Source organism: Athene noctua, chromosome 1 (genome assembly GCF_965140245.1).
Source record: "Athene noctua chromosome 1, bAthNoc1.hap1.1, whole genome shotgun sequence".
Classification (NCBI taxonomy): domain Eukaryota; kingdom Metazoa; phylum Chordata; class Aves; order Strigiformes; family Strigidae; genus Athene; species Athene noctua.
This window is the reverse complement of record NC_134037.1, coordinates 25,798,776-25,816,326: the sequence shown is the minus strand read 5'-3', so window position 1 is coordinate 25,816,326 and position 17,551 is coordinate 25,798,776. Positions and strand designations below refer to the sequence as shown.

The following is a 17,551-nucleotide window of genomic DNA, read 5'->3' as shown; positions in this document are numbered from 1 at the left end:
ACATTGGGGGCTTGGAAATCAACCTACTCTTCCATAACTGGTAAAAAATCCAGACCACCTTTTTATATATCTCAAGCATTATAGAATCTGACTTCCTAGTAACGTTTTTAAATTTCACATTACTTAAAAAATGATTCCTTCTAAATTTTTTAGAAGTTGTAAAATTTAGAAAAGTAGGTTTTGGGTTTTTGTTTGTTTGATTTTTAATATTGTGTTAGAGTCTTTCTCCCATCATTAACTAGGTAGTTGACATTAGTGATATTAAAAGAAAAATACAAAGCCAAGTAAAATTAGGGATTTTTAGTGACACATCTTATCACAGCTTTAACAGTCAAACCTTTAGAGCTCCAGTTTGTGATGTGGTTGCAATGAAGCACACAAATAGCATAGAGACTTGTCATCTTTGAAGAACAGAACATGTAAAAATGTTTATTTAAGAGGAGAAGAAAACCTGGATAAACAATGAAACGGGGTTTATCTCAAAGAAGGAAAATATGTTCATATATGAAAACTCAATAAGTGTTTATGATTGAATTTTAAAATAAATTTTTGCTTCATACCGTAATATAATGTCACAGAGACAGATTTGTTGACACATTATTGAATGCTGTACTTCATCCAGCTTATTGATCTGATGCCTCCAAAACACAAAATATTCTGCACATTAAAAGAACAAGAAAAAGAAAAGGAAATGCAGAAAGGACTCAAAACTTTTCCACATTTATGTGGAATATCCTTAATTTAAAGGATTACTTTATTTTCAAATTACCGAGTAGTTAACATTTGTAGGAAATATATATTGTATCAGAGGTATTTGAATACAGATACACAGATGAAAAGTGCATACTGGAATTTTTCTTTGATGAAGTTGTAAAAGGGAAAAAAAAACATAATGAAAACATATTTGTTATATTTTTTTAAAATTTATTTCAGGCCCCTGAAAATTAGACCTCAAGCCTAAAATCAAAACCTCAGCCTCTCATATGCAAGTCAGACTTCTCATTCTCAATTCATCACAATTAACAGATGTTTTCATTCTTGTTTATTTGTGTAAAACAAATGTTTTAGGAATTTAACATATATATCTTTAATCCCATACTTTCTATATTTTGTAATGGTAATGTATCATTATTTTTATGACCATGTTGCTTACATATAGTCTTATGTTGCTGCCATCCTTGTGCCATCAACATTTTGAATTCAAATATTTATTGAGACCATTTTGTGCTGCTTATGTATCCTAAATTATATAGAAGCAAAAAAGATTTCTGGTCCTGGACACCATTCTTAAAAGCCTATCTCTGGTTTCATTTGGATAACTAAAATCAGATAGCAAACTGGTGCAAAAAGTTTTTTTCTCTCACAGTTGTCTTTTCTGACCTATGAATCTGTTCAGAGTACTGAGAATCTTGGCTTCAGTTTGGCTTCCATTTCTTCATCAGCTGCATCAACTGACTCAACGTTTTAAACTTATTTCATATAGAGATAACCTAGGATTGTGCATCTCCATATGAAATGAGTTTAGCACCAGGCAATCTGTCTGAATGGCTGGTTTCCAAGTCTCTGTTTCTGAACTTGCAAACAGTCTGGTCCTAAGATGGTTACAGACTGGGACAAACTCTAAGACAGCAACAACACGAGTTGTCAGACAGACCTGCATTCCCTAAACATCTGACCTACACTATCTGTCAACCTCCTAGTTGAAGGATTTAGTTCTATAAACAGGGGTATTCTCAGGGAACCCCTAATAAAAAACCAAAACCAAACCAAACCAAAACCGAACACAACAACAACACCTATTCTGCTCTTTATTGATTTCTGCTTTTTTGGCTTCCTTTTTGTTTTCCTTTGGGTTTTGTTTTCTCCCTTTCCCTTCCCACAGTCTTGGCTCTTTCCTGTATCCCCTAGACATGAATCTGAGCAAGCAATGGCATGTTTTGGCTGTTCCATGTTTACCATCTATGGATAGGCCACTGGCATTTTGAAGGAAGATGACGTTAAGCTGAAGGATAACTTCCTTAATTTGAGTCTCTCTGTTATCAAGTTGATAATTTTCATTAAGCCTGTGAGATTTTAGATATCTTTATTGTCTCCTTCCTCTGGGAACTTTGGTCACTATTAATTAGTCAAATCAAGTTATATTAGGGAGACAACTAAGGGTCAGATGGATAGGTGGTATGAATGTATAGTTATTTTTTCACTGGGAAACAAGTTAAAAAACCCAAACATATCTATTGGATTATTTTTATGATAAAGAATCTCTGGCTGTGTGATGTGGTTACACTTTGTTCTGTTTTGGTGGGGGTGTTTATTTGCTTTTTTTTAAAAAAAAAAAATTATTTTATTTGCATGTTACACAGACATTTATATACGGTAGAACTATACCATACTATTCATAAAGGCTTAGAATTTTAGAGATCATCTTATCTGTATTCAGAAATTATCAGTGTAGGTCTCATGCATTAATCAGATTACTGTGTATAAACAGAGCCATTTAAACACTTGTTACTTGACTATGCAGTAGGTTTACACATCTGAATAGCCATTGAGAAATTCTTCCCGGAAAACCACATATTTCCGGTTGTCTTCCAATAGATCTCCACTACTGTCAAGAGACACCAATGAGTTTTTCTTCATTGCTGAAACCCCTCCAGTTTTGTTTATAGAAAAGTGCAGAATACAGAGCTTGGCTTAACAGTTGCGGTCTGGTATTTTGGTTAAGTGTTTTAACTGGAAAGATAGGTCAGTAATTGCTGTAGTCTCAGAAGGTGATCCCAAAATGCATATATAATCTTCACCTTTTCTTTCTTTTTATATATATATATATAGTGAAGGTCACACCTTTATCAACAATTACTATTTTATGAGCAAGAGTATATTAATTATTCTGGCTATAACCTCACATTTTTTGGAACATGTAGAGTTCCTAATTAGTCTGGCAAGCAACGCAAATTTTCAGACTAAACAGCTGCTTTATTTTCATTCTTACTATTAACACAGGTCAAACCAAACAAATTAGTCACATATCACTGTGTCTTATCAACTTCCTTACTTATTTAAGCTTATTTAAGCTCCTTTTCTGCATGTGTAGTATCATAATACTGTCAACTACTTAATACCAGGTCATAACCAAAACTCTTCTAGACCAAATGAGAGCACACTCAGCCATTACAGCAGCAGTTCTAGGTGTGTGGACAGTAGTAATTTGTAAGACCCTAGACTATTTCACTCAGATGGGATTTTTTTTTTTTTAATTATTATTTTATTTTTTTATTTTCAATATATCAGAGGAAGAAACCAAAATATTTCAGATATGGGATGTACAGCTTCATGTTCATAACCTTGATGGTTGAGATTTTAGATGCAAGACAGAGAGGATTCCCGTAGCTTGCCTCATGGTTCCTCAGTTCTCACCTTGTTTCTGGTCAGCTGCTCCTTTTGTTTTGTCTTTGCATTGAAGTTGCAATAGTATTGACATCTAGATGATTACATTTAAATAATAGCATTTTGGGAGAATCCAAATACTGGTTCCTGTTTTCTTTATATATTTTTGTATATTTTATATATTTTTTTTTTTTTTTTTTTTCTTCAGAAATTCTGCTTATGGGACCCCTTGTCTCAGTTTGGCATGGTACTTGTTTTAATTATCTCACACATATGTGTTTATCATAATGAAGGCTGAGAGCTGGAAGACAGAGAATCTGTTATATGACCCATTTGAGCAAAATAGTCTACACAAAAAGACAAAGTCATGACTATTTCCTTACATCAGCTACAGTTACTGCAGTACCTATAGCTTCCATCCCCACAGCTTCTGATATGTGGAGCTCTACCCGGAGTTCAAGGCAGATGTCCTGTTTTAGTGATGTTTATTGTTTTCGTACCTGATAATTTACATAGATCTGATAGCTTACATAGAGATTTTCTGCAGCCACTTTTTATGTGCAACTTTTCTCACTACCTTTTGAAAGAGTATATAGCTATCACCAAGATCTGAACAGTTGGTCAGATACAGTACTGGAATCTGATCATTCAGTAGTCATTTCTCACCATTAAGTAATCTACAAAGATATATTTTTTCTTAATCACTTTTTGACACACATCTTTTGCATTATAGAGGTACAGCGGATATGACTAAGAAGCTCTAAGGTTTTATGGTGGGATTCACTAGCTTGCCTTATATGTGTTGTATTTAAATGTATATCTACACATAGTTTTCACACATTACTGTATGAGAAAGAGCAGTTTCCCCTTAAATTTAAGAGAACATTGTGAGTTATTTGAATGGAGTAGATGAGGTTTGAGTAAGTTCTCCTGGACACATTTTCTGTAATGCAGGTAAACCAACTTCCTTCACTTTTGAAAGCATGGCAAAAAAAGCAGTACTAATCTAAACATTTTAATTCATACAGTCCCTCACATCTCTAATAGCTTAATTATTTAATGAAAGCTTTTTGTAGGAACAGCTTTATTAAAAGTGTTTAATCATTGTTAACTTGAATGCAGTCATTCAAAATGTATTTTTTCTAAGACTTCACATTGTTCTAATCCATATAGAATACTGAATTTTATCAAAAAACTAGCTGATCAGAACACTAGGGTAATATATTTTAAGTAGGCTTAAATATTATATTAATAGTTTTAAAAGATGTGAGTTTTATTATTAGTGGTGGTGGTGGTAGTAGTAGTAGTAGTAATAATTAATGCCCTGCAAATGACTTTGCAATTTATCCTACATACAGACTCACTGGATCTAGTGTTCCTGATCTTATTGTGAGCATGAGCAACCAGATGTGGCTTCATTTACAATCTGATGACAGCATTGGCTCACCAGGATTCAAAGCTGTTTATCAAGGTATGAACTAAATTAACTGTTTTAAAATCATGTTGTAACTTCCTTTATTACATCACAACAAGTTTATTTCAAATAGGCAATTAGTCCTTCCACAAATACAGAGTTTTGTTACTGCCTCAATTGTTGTTTAATGGTTAATGGAGATATGGATTTGTAAATACCCACAAAATAACTAAAAAGAATCTGAAGTAAAAATGAAAGTTATTGTTCTAATTCTTTCTTCTTGAAGGTCAATACAAACTATAAATTTCTATCATATTTGAAAAATTTAAAATATTACATTCTGCTAATCTGTGCAATTCCTTATATTAGATATTATTTGAAAATTACAGTTTTCTCCAACTTCACTGGGGTAGTTACAAAACTTGTTTTCATGCTTCACCAAGAATGTTCACAGACCTAAGTCAAAATTAGTATGTAACAAAACCAACAGAAAAGATATATTGTATATGATTGTGGAAATCAAGATGTGCAAGATTGTGGAAGTTTAACCCCAAAAAGTGTTCTAAATTACTCTAGCCTCATTTGTGTTGCCTCTGTCTCAAAAAAATTAGAGCTTTGACAATGTGAGCATCTTTAATTTTTCTTGACTGTGAACTTCAATTTGATACTTTCTGAAGTTGATCCAGTCTAGTAAAAAATACCTGCTATCTGTTAGTATGTATGCACGTATTGATATTTTCCATTTTAATAGGTTTCATAGACCTGCAGGTAGTAAGAGCTCTTGCTTATTAACATATGGTATCACTTTTGGTTAATTTCCATGATAATTAGTTTACCTTAAGGATAGGGACAAAAGCAGTTAATGCTATTTTCAGTAGTTTCTTATGGGCACATATGGTGAAAATGATTTGATAGTAATTTTGTCAAAATAGCATTCATACAAAAGATGCTGGAAAACGTTGAGAGAAGACTGTTCACTGTCCAGTAACTGAAAGTAACTTTATAGTGTGAGTTCTGCCTAAACATTTTCCATAAACTGAAGCAGCCTATCTAAGTGTTTCATTTCACCTGTAGTAACCTTACTGTTTCAATGCCAAAACAGGCAAAATAAAGAGTAAAGAGTTATGAAGATGTTAGCTTCAAGTTTAGTAAACTATACATTTATTTTACGGAGGACATTAAGTCAGGCTTGCCTGCACAGGTTTTTATAAGTGGTGTGACTGATGGCATATTGTGATCTCTAATGATGGAAGGAACAAGAATGGAAAATGCTCCCCAGTGGTCAGCCAGGAAACCCAGTGTTAGTTCTCCACACCAGGATACTTTCACAGGTGGGCTCTCCATTGAAGCAGGTGGTGAAGATAACAGCTTTTAGGATTATGTTTTCACCATGATTTTTCCCAAGTACTATATACTTTTATTTGGGACTAACTCAAACTAACCATTGGTCATTCCTACTCATGGTACTGAGTATGCTAATTAGGTGAAGTAGTGTACATTTATAGGTTGTTACGTTTCTGTGTGCATATATTGTTGGATAATATTTACTGAATATTTAAATTACTATTATCTGCTTTTTTATGCACCTTGTTTTGGTTTTCTTTAATGTGAACTGAAATCTACAAAACAAGAAGTAGGAAAGGGGAAGAAAGAAGGGGTTATTCTTATGACAGTTGTAATTGCTTCTCATGAGAATCCTCCATAGCAACACTACTGGGATTTGCAGGTCCATGGCCTTGAGAATAACAATATGAGAACAATGAGGAAAAAGTACCATCACAGAGGGTCTTGAAACACTATCACAATTGCTTAAGTGAGATGTTACAGAGCTGTGATTTAAAAAGCAGATAAAGGACTGTAGCGTTACTATGGCTAAGACATTAAGATATCTGAAGACATTATGCAACACATTCAGCCTATACAGTTACAAAACTGAAGTGTGTTGTGTTGCCTGAGGGCAATGACATACTCTTTATTTAAGTTAATCCCACCCCTTCTTGTACCTTCTTTCATGGTTTCATCTTTTTTACTTCTGCCATTTCTGGGGACGTGTTTATTAAGAAAATATGTTTTATTGATAGAATCCATTTGTGAATTACATAAAGTGGAAATAGGAAGCATATAGTGGAGAGTATTGGCACAAGTTATGTATGTGACACTTGGCATTTTTACCTCAATCCAAAGTTATGAAATTTGTCTCATCATACCTCTATGAATAAATTCAAGCATTTAAATCTGTCTGCTGAGTTATTTTTCTACTATCATTTCTCTTTCTGGCATTTCTAATCTAAAGGCATCTATTTCTGCACTTGTCTAACTTATAAAATATACCTTATTTCATTTATGAATTTCAACCTCTTACTTCTGGGGACTTTCTGAAAATACCTGAAATACACACTGTGATTTTTGCAGTAGTAGTGGCATCTCTGTTGTGAAGTAAATTGTTATCATTTGATGGCTGAATTCTCACTTTCAGTCTTGTTCTACAACCAATTGTGAGTCATTCTGTGTTTATGTAGTTTTGGAAATTAATTTCAGAATTGTAAAATGTGAAATGTTTACAATCTCAGAAGTGTAGTAAATGTCTTAATAAGAAGGTGAATAATATTTTTTTTCTCTGTTTTACCTCAATACTCTCATTAGTTTTATTAGAAGCTTGTCATCTTCTTCTACTGTTGACAAAACTTTTATACTTCTGCACTCAATGTATCTCCTGCTTAGGCCCCGTGTAAAATCTTAAACCTCATCCTGTCACAAGATACCTTGATGATTCTGCTTCCCATTCGTTTAACAGTGAAAGAACATGTCCAAAAATAGAATATAATTTTAAGACTGAGAAAGATAATGTGTTGCAACATGTGACCTCAAAGACACTGTCTTTGTGATTGCAGTTAGCTAAAAAGAAAGCAAACTGCAGGCTTTGATGGCGTGTACGTGGTCTATAGAGACAAAGTAATCCTTATTTGAATCTTTTTTACCAAAAAGTCTGAGGTTGCTCAAGATTAGAACATGACTCCTCATCCTCTTGGGCAATGTTTTACAATTGACTGACTGAATCTTGACTTTGTATTTATTACAGTAAAATCAATTTTTATAGTAATATTTACAAAGTGTCTTAGACTACAGTTTGTAGAAAATTGTTACTATAGCTGAGCTTTGTGTCACTTTGATTATGAAATAGAGAAACATTTTGATGATGTGATTCACCTATCTTACATCAGTATGTCCACTTAAAAATGGCATGAAATAATGCCTGTAAATGAACAGATATGTATTGCAGATTTTGTACATGAGTAGTAAATCTAATCCACTTTACATTTTGCCTAATGATTAAGGAAGGAAGAATTATTTCCATATTCTTACACCTCTTCTTTGACTAACCTTCAGAAATGTCTTAATGTCAGAAATATGTAGTGCTGTCTGTATTCTTATTACTCAGATTTCTTGATTTTTAATACCGTTGATATTTACTTTAAGAAAAGTTCTGTAATCTGACTAATTAGTCAGGCTTCATAGTCTGTACAATGCAACTCTCCAATAGTTGGATCCACAAGAAAGATTTGAGACATAGGTCCTCAAGAAATACTTACTAGTAATAGTTTTGAATACAGAGGAATAAAACTGTACCTGTATCACTTAAAAAAATAAAAGTGAGCTATAGAAACACAGATGGTAAAACTAATGTTGAGACAAGCATGTTAACTTGATTAAGCTGATAAACAGCTACTGTGTTAGAAAATACAATAGCTGCGTTGATATTTTTTCTATAAGTCATCATCAGTGATCATGTATTATAAAGACGGCAATAATTTAAATATTACCTATACTATCAATAAGTAAAATGCAAGGTGCTACAGACATTAACTTTGTTGTTAAACTTTCTAAATCATATTAGAAACATATTATTATTACTAAACCAGAAAGCTATTAACCCCTGTTAAAAAATATAAAATCATAGAATCATAGAATGGTTTGGGCTGAAAGGGACCTTAAAAATCATCTAGTTACAACCCCCCCACTATAAAGTCTCCCTGGAATGTACTCTTCTCTAGACTGAAAAACCCCAGCTCTCAGCATGTCCTCATCAGGGAGCTGCTCCAGCTCCCTGATCATCTTTGCGGTCGTCCTCCAGACCTACTCAAGCAGGTCCACATCCTTCTTACTTTGTGGGCCCCAGAGCTGCACATAGTATACCAGGTGGGGTCTCATGAGAGCAGAATAGAGGATACTGATTGGCTTGTAGTTGCCTGGGTCTTCTTTTTTTCCCGTTTAAAAAATGGGGTTACATTTCCCCTTTTCCAGCCAGTGAGATCTTCACCAGACTGCCACGACTTCTCAAATAGGATAGACAGTGGCTTAGCCACTTCATCTGCCAGTTTTCTCAGGACCCACAGATGCATCTGGTTAGGTCCTATGGACTTGTGCAACTTCTCATTGCTTAGAAAGGTCTTGAGCCTACCTTCTCCTGCAGTTCGTTCTCCCGGTCCCTGCCTTTGCCTCTGTGTCTTGGGCGGTGTGGCCAGAGCACTTGCTGGTGAAGACTGAGGCACAGAAGTCATAGAGTACCTCAACCTTCTCTATATTCCGAGTAACCAGGTCTCCCATTTCCTCCTGGAGAGGTCCCACATTTTCACTAGTCTTCCTTTCATCATTGATGTACCTCTAGAAACTTTTTTTATTGTCCTCGACATCCCTGGTTGGATTTAATTCTATCAGGGCTTTGGCCTTCCTAACCTGATCCCTGGATACCTGCACAGTTTCTCTGTGCTTCCTCCCACCATCTGTAGGCTCCCTGTTGTGTTTGAGCTTGTTGAGGAGCTCCTTCATGCATGCAGGCCTCCTGGCATTTTTACCTGAATTCCTCTTTGTTGGGATGCATTGCTCCTGAGCTTGGAGGAGGTGATCCTTGAATATTAACCAGCTTTCTGGGGCCCCTCTTCCCTCCAGGGATTTATTCCGTGCTACTCTACCGAGCAGATCCCTGTAGAGGCCAAAGTCTGCTCTCCTGAACTCCAGGGTAGCGAGCTTGATGTGTTGCCTCTTTTCTGCCTTAACGGTCTTGAACTCCATCCTTTCCAGGCTGTCCTTGAGCTTCACACTCCCCTCCAGTCCCTCCTTTTTAGTGAGAATAAAGTCCAGCATAACACCTTTCCTCTTCTGTTCTATCACTTGGAGAAGGAAGTTACCATCAATGCATTTCAGGAGTCTCCTGGTTTGCTTATGCCATGCTGTGTTGTCCCTCGAACAGATATTGGGGTTGCTGAAGTCCCCCATGAGCACCAGGGATTGTGAATGTGAGGCTGCTCCTACCTGTCTATAGAGCATGTCATCTGCTTGGAGTTCCTGCGCGGTGGCAAGTAGCAGATTGGCACTATAATGTCTCTTGTCCCTGCCCTCTCTTTAATGCTGACCTCTAAGCTCTCGATCAGCTCCTCACCCACTCCCAGGCAGAGCTTGATGTGCTCCATCTGGTCACTGACATAGAGTACAACACCGCCACCTCGTCTCCCCTGCCTGTCCTTCCTAAAGAGCCTGTATCTTTTCATTCCAACACTCCAGTCATAGGAGAAATCCCACCATGTCTCTGTGATGCCAATAAGATCACAGGCCTGCAGGCATGTGTGTGTCTCTAGCTTCTCTTATTTATTTCCCATGCTATGTATGTTTGCATAGAGACATGCTGAAGAAATAATCTGTGCCTGAGGCTGCTTTTCTTAAAAATGTATTATATGACAATTTCCCTTACTGAAGTCAGTGTGACCAGCTGTCACTCCACATATCTTCATTAAGTAAAGTGAAGGAAGATAAAATGTTGCTAAAATGGATGCTGATTTCTGCTATAGACATAGAGAAATTAGTGACAGTATGTATTTCACAGCTGAGATTTCATGATAAAGAACTCTAACATATTTCAGTGAATACTTGTGTATGTAGCTACTTGAGTAAGGCGGGCTGGTAAAATCTTCCAGTTGTGTTCCAGAACCAAAAAAAATGAGAAGGAAGTTTATTTAGAGTAAAAAATGACAGATTTAGGCTGTCATTGAGACAGTTTTCAGAATGTCAGAGATAGACTTGTTTAGAAAGTAAAGGAATTAAAATACTGGACTGTAATTTCTAGTTATCTCTTTAATGTAATTTTTTTTCTTTACCTGGTTATTTAGTAAGGTTATGAAATACTTCAGTGTATTTCTTCATACAAAGGACATATCTGAAATCCTCATATGCCACCTCCTGGAAGAATAACATAAACATGCTGAATGGTAATCTTGCTGGAGGTTGTTGCCAGCCTCCTGTGTTGAAGTTGCTTCAGTCTGAATAAGTTTTAAATATTCATTAGAATGGGGCCTGATGTCTTCTGAGGACTGATTAAATTGGTTTAGGTGGACAAAAACTACTCATTTTAAATGACTAAACTGTGTTTTGAATGAAGTTTAACCTCTAGTTTAAATTCCAGTCCTGCCATGCAATGACTCTAAAACGCAACTGATATTTGCATTACTGTATGTATAAAGAACAACATGAGACATACACTTAAATAGCGAATGTGCATAAAGTGTAATCCTAAGGATGAAAACAATATACTGAGGTCACAGGTTAATCTTGTAACACTAACAAACAAAGTATATTTCTACCAATGACATGCTAAGACTATATTTTTACAAGGAAACTTTTCTTGCAATTTGCTGCTCATCATGGCCTAAAGCAGGGACCCTCTTTAGATAGAATAGGTAAAGATTTTTTCATTAAAGTGATTCTTAAATCTTGCACTTTTTTTTTTTTTTTTTTTTTTTTTTAATAAATTTTCCTCTCAAGCTGCATTTCAGCTATGTTTTGGCCAGAAGTGAAGACCACTCATGCCCAGACTTGCCCAGCAACTTGTGATCTGACATAGTATATAGGCATATTTGAATCAAGAGAAATATTAGATTTATACCATTTCTTAATACAGTTCCAAGCATACCTTTACATGTTACATGGATGAGATAGACATAGTCATTGCCGTTCAAGTCAGGATAGTGTAATACGGTAACACGACATTATGCCTTGTAACAATATTGAACAGTGATGTCAGGTCAAGAAGTTTGTCCTGGACACCTTCCTGATAGGGCCTAGAGTTGCAGACGAATAAAAGGAAGGATAAGGTTAATAATGTGCCTGAGTTTGGCTTATTCCACTCATGTGGGTGTACCACATCTAAAAATATGTGCTTTATGCTGTTAAGATCCCAGGTGGACCATACAGCCAGCTGATCATTAGGCTGCTTTCATGCTTGTGTTCTCAGCAGTTGTATCACACTGACATAGAAGCAGATGACAGTCAGCTTGAACATTTAGGTGTGAACAGTTTATAATTTTATTAAGCTTGACATTTCTCTCCCGTTCAAGCCTGTAAACCTGTCAGTCTGATAAAAATATTTAATCTTTTGATAACCAGTATAACAACACCTGTTTCATCTTTCACTTTTCACATCTGTTCACTTTTTATTCTTGCCTTTACATGGTTATATAAACTAACAAAGTTATTTCACTAGCGTATCCTTTAGTTCTTAACAGTGTTATAAAAGAAATCTGGTGTCTATGTGACATAATCCTGAGCATGTTATATAATTTGAAGTTATTAAGAATTCTTGGAGATGTCAGGAAGTATATCAGCCCCTGCAAGCAGCTGAAAATGTCAAGTTTACAACCTTAATTTGTACTGATGCTCAGCTGAGCAGTAAAGCTTTAAGCTCTTCATTATAATATTGTTTGGAAGAAGATACTTCTTCTCCTCCTGAGACTAGTAGAAAAATACTTTGAAAAACATATTTCGTTTGCTCCGATAAATGTCAGTTTTATTTTTTGCATACAGCTATAGTAAACCTTAAAACTAACACACAACTAAATTATAAATGTCATTGCACTACCAATATTGATATAAAACTTTGTTAATGCTTGGAGATTTGATAAAACCTGTGCTGAAAGAAATTAATGGAATTAAGCTTTTTAGGACTCACAATTAGATGTGCATTCAGGGAAATCATTATGTACAGTTGTAAATCTTGGAAAGAAAACAACTCATAAATCATTCAAGGAATACTTTGAGCTATTTTACTCTAAGCTTTTATCTTTCATTTATTTAATGTATTTTTACTTTTATTTTTATATTGTGTTCCTATGTATTATAATTCAGATGTTATTCAATTGTGTGCTTTTGGAGGACAGGCAATAAATATATTTAATATTTTATATGAATATTTTATTATGTTAAAGCTATTTGGTTTTGTTGAGGACTGTTAGAGAGTTTCACCATAATATTGTATGAATGAATCTGTTTGTAGTGCCATACAGTGCAGGTTAGTTTTATGGATGGGCAAATGTCAGTCACTTAACTTCCAGCACAATGTATCAATCATTTTCCAAAAAAGGAAGCTTTCCTATATTGTTATCTGACCTTCTTAGAGTTTATTTTTCGGGTAAGCCTACAGCAGGAATAAAATGAAAAGAGACATGCTAAGTTCCTCATAATTACTGTAACAGTTTAAAATTTTTAATAGTGGTGAATCTCTTTGCCTGAATTTTGTATAACAGTTGGGGGGCAGACAGAACCCCCTTTCCATCTAGAAAATACACATAGATTTGAGTAACATAACATCATGGTGATATACTTTAATTGGTTGTGTGTATTGCACATTTATATATTAGCAGTCTGTAGAAGGTAACATCAAATTTCCATCTATGACACTATCCTTTATTAAACAATTGCTTAGTGAAGAGTATAAAAAGGAGTAAGTTTGTAAACCCACGTATCACTTCTTCTCCCTCCTAAATTAACAGAATAACAAAATAAAAAAAATCAAATTGAGTACAAATTTGTTAAGTAAATGCATTTTGTATCTTTTATATTTTTTATATTATTTGCATAACTCTGCTTCTAAAGTCCTAATTTTATTTTATAAGAGCACATTTCAGAGTCTTCAGCCAGGTCTTGATATCATTATGCTCAATTATGCTCCACAGACATACAACCAATGCCTGTTAAGCGTCTCAGTCAGTTTACAAATTAACATATAGATGTTCAGTTATACTGTTTAAGCCATTTAGTAGCTTCTTTCACTATAACTTTTAATGTAATGAATTCTTTTGTGCTAATAATGGAGATGCTGCAAAAGAATGTGTATGTTAAATATAGTGTGGTTTACAGCCCTGGTATCTGTGTACATTTTTAATTTTCTGATTTCATTGAGGAATATCTTTATTGATATGCTCTATTATTTAAACTTCAGAAATTAAAAAGTAAAAAATCAAAAACTCTAAACACTCTCAACATTTAAAATTGGGTTACATATAGCCAGTATACAGCACATGTATTTTCTTAGTTATGACATGACTGTGACTGGGAACCTTCCTTCTCCCTTCCCCTCCAGATTGCAGCTGTGTCTGACTGATTAGGCATATATGTATTCATATTTTTTCAGCAATTGACTCAACAAATTAAAACTATTCATGAGTTGAAAGCCTTTGTTTGCATCTTTGTATAAAAATTTTATACTTTGAAACAATAACATGTCTCTGAATAAGGGGATTGTTATGTTTTAGCTCAGCCAGTGAAGATTATTCTTATAGTCAAACTTTGGAAAGGAGTTTCACATCATAATTAAACACATGCCATGTAGAAAACAGCTCAGACTTTTTTAATTGTATTCTAGCAAAGTAAAATTTTGAATAGCTTTTTATCTACATTAATTATTCAGTATAACTGACTTTAACATAAATGTTATTTCCAGATCCTACTTAAACTTTAATTACAGGTTTATCATGGCCATATTTTTTTAAAACATTATTAACATTTGATTATTTTTCTTAAAGACTAGATAGCAACAAATTTTAAAAATAAAATTGGCATTTTCTAATAAGATTCTAATAAGATATATGTAAGAATTAAGTGTAAGCATTAACTGATTGTTTTGGGCATTTTGTTTCTTTGTTTTTTATTACTGACAGATGTTTCTTTGTATTTTGTTACTTTTGCTGAAAAAAACTCAAACAATGGAATTGAGCAGAGTTGAGTCTAAGTTTTTGAAACATAAATCCCATTCTTTGCTTCTTAGCTGATACAGCTGAGTTGAAAGTTTGATAGAACTTAATGTTAAGTAAATGTAAATTTGCAATAGCTTTTTACCAGTTAAAAATCTCTCCATTCATTGCCTTTTTGATACTTGTTTTTAATATAGAAAATGCCACAGTGTATGCACCATGAAATTAACTGTCCACTTACGTTACCTCAGAAGATACTCCTTCCATTCTTTTAAACCTAAATAATTCTAGTTTACTGATTTTACTTACATATTTCAGAAAATGGTGAAATACACAGAATGTCATGTTAAAATCTACAACTGAGATTGTCTGGCATTCTTAAGCATCCTCCATCATTTGTGAAGTTTCTGGAAATGATAGTTCAAAAGAAAGATACATCACAGATAGACAGCAACAGATAGGATGTTGTGAGTTTTTCTTTTGAGCAATACTATGATAAATTCTTATTTAAGTATTTTATTCTTGTGACAGTTTTCTGTATTTTTTCGCTGGAAGGATCAAGTCAGGAGAACTATATTGCCTTTTAGTTTTGAAGCCTTTTGATGCATAATAACTGCACTCTGGTTATAAAAATCAAACACTTGATTTTAAATTATAAATATGTCAGATTTTCGTATTGCCTCCCCAATGGTGCCACTTATTTTCCTGTCTGTGTTACTTTCACTATCCTTTTTGCAGTGGTAATGAAAATTGTTTAAATGATGTGATGGCTGATACACCTTCGACTGTATTCATAGAATCATTAAATATTTTAGATTGGAAATTACCCTTAAGATCACGGACTCCAAAAGTTAACTTAACACTACTAACTCCACAAATTCTACCATTGATGTTTTCTTTAATTATATCCTTCTGAAGAAAAGTGTGAATGAGCTGTTAAACGTCATAAATTATCACTGAAGTCAATAAACTCTATAGAAAACATGTTTTTAAAATCTTGCTAAATATTTAATTTGCTTCTGTAAGGCAAAATACAATATTTTTGTAGTTTTTCTTAAAGAAAATATTTATCTAGAACTGTGAAAAAAAAAAAAAAAAGTATTTTTTCTAAGCCACCAAAAAATCAAAAACCAAATAAGACATTTTGGATGCCAATGATCAAAGATAATCTTGTGCTAAGAGCCAGACTTTGACTGTCACAGGATTTTCTGTGGATATATATGCATAGTGCCAGCATACTATTAGTTCTTTCTATGAAATAACACAGGGTAATTTGATTATTAATAAAATTTGATTATTTGGTTATTTTATATTAATAAAAAATATTAAACATACATTCTCCTGACAAGTTGAAGAAACATGTTTGTTTGACCCTAAAAAGACACTGTACATAAAATCTTGTTTCCAGTTAAGAAAGAATTTATGGCATCCATTTTAAAAATTTTAAAAATACATAGATATTAATTTATAGATACATGAGGAGCATTTCACGTATTATTATAATTTCAAAGGGTTTGAATGTTCTCTCACCTCAAAATTCACCCCAAATTTTTCATATTGTGGTTTTTTTGTAGGTGTATTAAAACACATTGCATACTACAAAATAATTTGGTATGTTTGGCATAAAACCTTAAAATAATTTAGCCTAACTTCTCTTTATTATTATAGTATATAAAGAACATATTATTGTTTTTAAGATACACCCAGCTATAAAAACTAGTGTTCTTTTGATCAGTGCCAATGATAAAATACTAGGAATGGGAGTTCTCTTTATTTTTTGCCTTTTGGTTGAAAATTTCTGTTAAATTATGGCTTCAGGGAGATGATCAGGAAAGTTAAATTAACGAAGTACGGTAAATTTAAACTGCAGATTTAACTGAGTAATCTACTTTAAATTCCTATATAAGGTCTCTGCTTCAGTGACATTGTGACCCTCCATAAATTCAACTTAATCTTCTTCGAAAGAAGAATAAAAAAATCCTCTGAGGAGGATTAACCTACAGTAATCTGAGGACAATGGTACACCTGAATGAGTACTTCTACACGTCCTTTAGGGTGGCTTGATTTCTGAGCCTAGAGTCTGTGTGTTTGGTTGACGACCCTTCCTAAATGCCACATTTAGAAAAACTTTTAATTGAAATTTTGCTAAATTTTAAAATAATGCACATGGAGTACAATACACAAGATCTTAATAAATTAAGAATAATTATAATATTACAAAAAATGCATATATCTCCATCAACGTATTTCCTGTGAACTTCTGAGAATCACAATGGAGGGTAACGATTAAAATAGCTTATTTTGTTATTGCATCTGATGAAACAATTCTTCAAGAAATGATATATTTTCAGTTAATTATCCGCAAATAATGACAAATTGGAAAGTTTAACAATGCCTAGTATTTTCATTATTTAATAAAATTAATATAAATACAAATGTTCATGAACATGCATATATACACATATATTTATATATTTGTATATGTAAATCTATGCATAGTCATTGTGTGCTTACAGACTTGAAATCTATCCAAATTTCATTCACTGATAAAAGAATTTCCTTCACTTTTTCATAAAAATATTCCCAGCTCCTATGAAAAATATCTGTCTCCAAGTTTAAAGATTAGTTTTAATATTTTTTTAAATCTTTGATAAGATTTAAGAAAACTAAAAATTTTATATTGTTGGCAGACATCACTTTAAAAATATTTTTCCATTCAATGTTGTGTAGAATTATT

General features: G+C 33.6%; 1 protein-coding gene across 1 annotated transcript in view; it reads left to right on the top strand.

Annotated features, from left to right (window-relative positions):
* Positions 1-17,551, top strand: part of CSMD1 (CUB and Sushi multiple domains 1) — a 1,262,314-nt gene that overhangs the window by 909,491 nt on the left and 335,272 nt on the right. Inside the window, exon 12 of the mRNA XM_074922368.1 lies at positions 4,743-4,855. Within this exon, the coding sequence (XP_074778469.1) occupies positions 4,743-4,855 (113 nt within the window). The remainder of the gene's footprint in view (positions 1-4,742; positions 4,856-17,551) is intronic.